Source organism: Protopterus annectens, chromosome 1.part1, assembly GCF_019279795.1.
Source record: "Protopterus annectens isolate FY-2018-M chromosome 1.part1, PAN1.0, whole genome shotgun sequence".
Lineage (NCBI taxonomy): Eukaryota > Metazoa > Chordata > Ceratodontiformes > Protopteridae > Protopterus > Protopterus annectens.
Window position 1 is genome coordinate 134,343,212 of NC_056726.1, and position 2,750 is coordinate 134,345,961.

The 2,750-nt window shown below is 40.1% G+C and overlaps 1 protein-coding gene across 1 annotated transcript in view; it reads left to right on the forward strand.

Moving 5' to 3' along the window:
- The first annotated feature begins 400 nt into the window (after positions 1-400).
- The window catches only part of CLVS2 (clavesin 2), a 1,094,294-nt gene continuing 1,091,944 nt past the window's right edge, over positions 401-2,750 (forward strand). The window contains exon 1 of the mRNA XM_044073860.1: positions 401-1,693. Within this exon, the coding sequence (XP_043929795.1) occupies positions 1,305-1,693 (389 nt within the window). The 5' untranslated portion in view covers positions 401-1,304. The remainder of the gene's footprint in view (positions 1,694-2,750) is intronic.

Consider the following 2,750-nt stretch of genomic DNA (forward strand, 5'->3'; position numbering starts at 1 on the left):
ATATGTGCTTTTGTAAAGCATTATTCACTTGTCATAACGCAGCCCATTTTTTTTTTAATCTGCTCAGTTTTGCTTACTTGCACTGGCATTTTCTGCTACTCATTTTTTTTATCTGACAGAATTATCTTTAGAATGGATTTGGGGCAGGGCTAGTGACATCAGGGGTGTGGCTGGGCTAGTTACATCATACAGCAGAGTTGGGAGGTTCAGATAAGCAGGTATCTGATGTATGAGGCAGCCTGACTGTTGGTGGTGGGGGTGGGGGATAGAGTGCTCCCTCAGCCCTCAACTATATTGTAATCTGATCCCGGAACTGTGACTGTGGGCATAATCCATGCAGAGAACAATATACAGCTATAGATAATGGGGGAGGGGGTCCAGTCCTGTGGCTGATCAGCATGGAGCAGGTGCTTGATAAAGGGATGTGATTTAGATGAGATATCCATCCCACCCTTCCTTCTTCTCCTCCCCCCTCCCTTCCCATCTTCCCTTACAAGAAGCCCCCTGACTGCACCAACAGCAAAACTGATCAGGAATCACTTTCACCATCAGCAGCAGCACTGACGTAAACCTGCCATTACAGACACGCACACACTGTCACACATACACACACCCATACTCAGAAGCAGTGATTCTCCTATTTAGGTACCTCAGTCAACAGGGACATCAGCACCAGTCAGCAGCTGAAGCATCAGCAACAGCACTAGGCAAGAAGAGGGAAAGAGTCGTCTAGTCTTTTGTCTTGGCTGATGTGCACAGATATCCCCACAAGACAGAGGAATGTCTAAGCTGTGAAGAAGCTGAAACACAGAAGATGCTACCTAAGAGGCAAGGTTTCCCAAAGGATTGTATTCACTGGATCTAGTTTTGACAGCTCGGTCTCTGGAATACACAGAAGAAAATGTGCTTATATTAAATGTTCTCTCCCCCTCCCCCTTTCCCTCTCAAAGACTTGTTATGACAAGAGCTACTGCAGGGTGCCGCATTGCCTAGCTGTTTGGTGGCGATATTGTTTTTTCCCTCTTTCTAGTCCTGAAATGTGGGTCTTTCTGCTGGTTGGTGCCTCCTTTGATGCATAGGATGTGTTACAAGTCTGCAGACAAACTGTATTTTACATAATAACAACAATTACTGTGGTAAAAGCAAGGATATTACATCTTTCTGAAACTAGAAACGTAAGGAAAAAGGTGTGAGGTATATGGATCAGCCTTCATAGTCTACAGTTATATATATGTTAAGGATATTTCTGTGTTTCTTTTCATTAACTAAATTGAACTGAGGGAACGCTGTTTACATAATAGAAAATGACTCATTTGCAGGCAGGTCTGTCCCCAGAAACCCTGGAGAAAGCCAGGTTGGAACTGAATGAGAATCCAGACACCTTGCATCAAGATATCCAGGAGGTGAGAGACATGGTCATCACACGTCCTGACATTGGTTTCCTCAGGACAGATGATGCCTTCATCCTGCGCTTCCTAAGGGCCCGGAAGTTTAACCATTTTGAGGCATTCCGGTTGTTGGCACAATATTTTGAATACCGCCAGCAGAACTTGGATATGTTCAAGAACTTCAAAGCTACAGATGCTGGCATAAAGCAGGCTTTAAAAGATGGGTTCCCTGGGGTGCTGTCCAGTCTGGATCATTACGGCAGAAAAATACTGGTCCTCTTTGCTGCCAACTGGGACCAGAGCAGGTAATTTGATTGGCTTACAGAAGAGAACCAGTTGCTTGATTCATGTAAAATCATCAGGCCTGCAGGTTAAATGAATGGGGTATCTCATTTATGCATTTTACTGATAACTGTTAGTAAAAGTCTTTTTAAGATAAGTACATTGATGTTTCTCCTCCTTGAAAATGCTGAAAAACTCTGTAAAGAAGGCTTTCATCTGAAAATTCTAGAACAAGCATAAATACATAACTTTATGCTTGGGGTGGGGGGTCACACAGCCACCAGTACTTAAGGGTCTGAAACAAGTTGCATTATTTAGAAATAACACTATTACTCATAATGCAATGCAATAATTATGGTATCTAGCTAACATTTCTTATAAACTCGTATTTTTTCTTGTTTTTTTTTTCCTTTTGCTATATATTAACTATAACTTTAAAGAATCATTACTGCTTAGTTGAGCAAAACTTGTCTAAGACCACTTTATTGCTATTTTACAAGTGCTGAAACCATCTTTGAATCAACATACTACTGTGTCTTATTAAAAGCACAAAGATGCTACTTTGATAGACAAGAAGTCTGCTTGTTTATCATGATGCAATAATAAAATCAACTATCACGAACAGAATAGAAGGTTTGTATTTTTCCATTTGCTTTAGAAATTGAATTTTTGCATTAAATTATGAACTTTAGAAACAGATACATTTATTTTGATAACAACCTTTTGCACCCTCAGTGTTCCAATTACCCTGCAGTTATGCATCAGAAATGCTGTCTTATTCTAGTACCTATAATGTTTACTTCCCCACCTTTAACTGAATTGCATTGATGAAACTATGCTCTGTGTGACAGAATACTTATTAATATCACCTCTGAACAAAACGCAGATAAAATAATTGGGCCTGTCACCTTCATCTGAATGGCTTTGATGGCTGAGGGATTTGCAAACAGAAATCTGAAAATGCTACAGCAATATACTCAAAACAACTCTTAATCCTTTACTGCTTTAGTCTTTTGCATATGACATTCTCTTTTGTCTAACTCATAAATGTCAGCATATATACAAAATAAATAAAAGCTA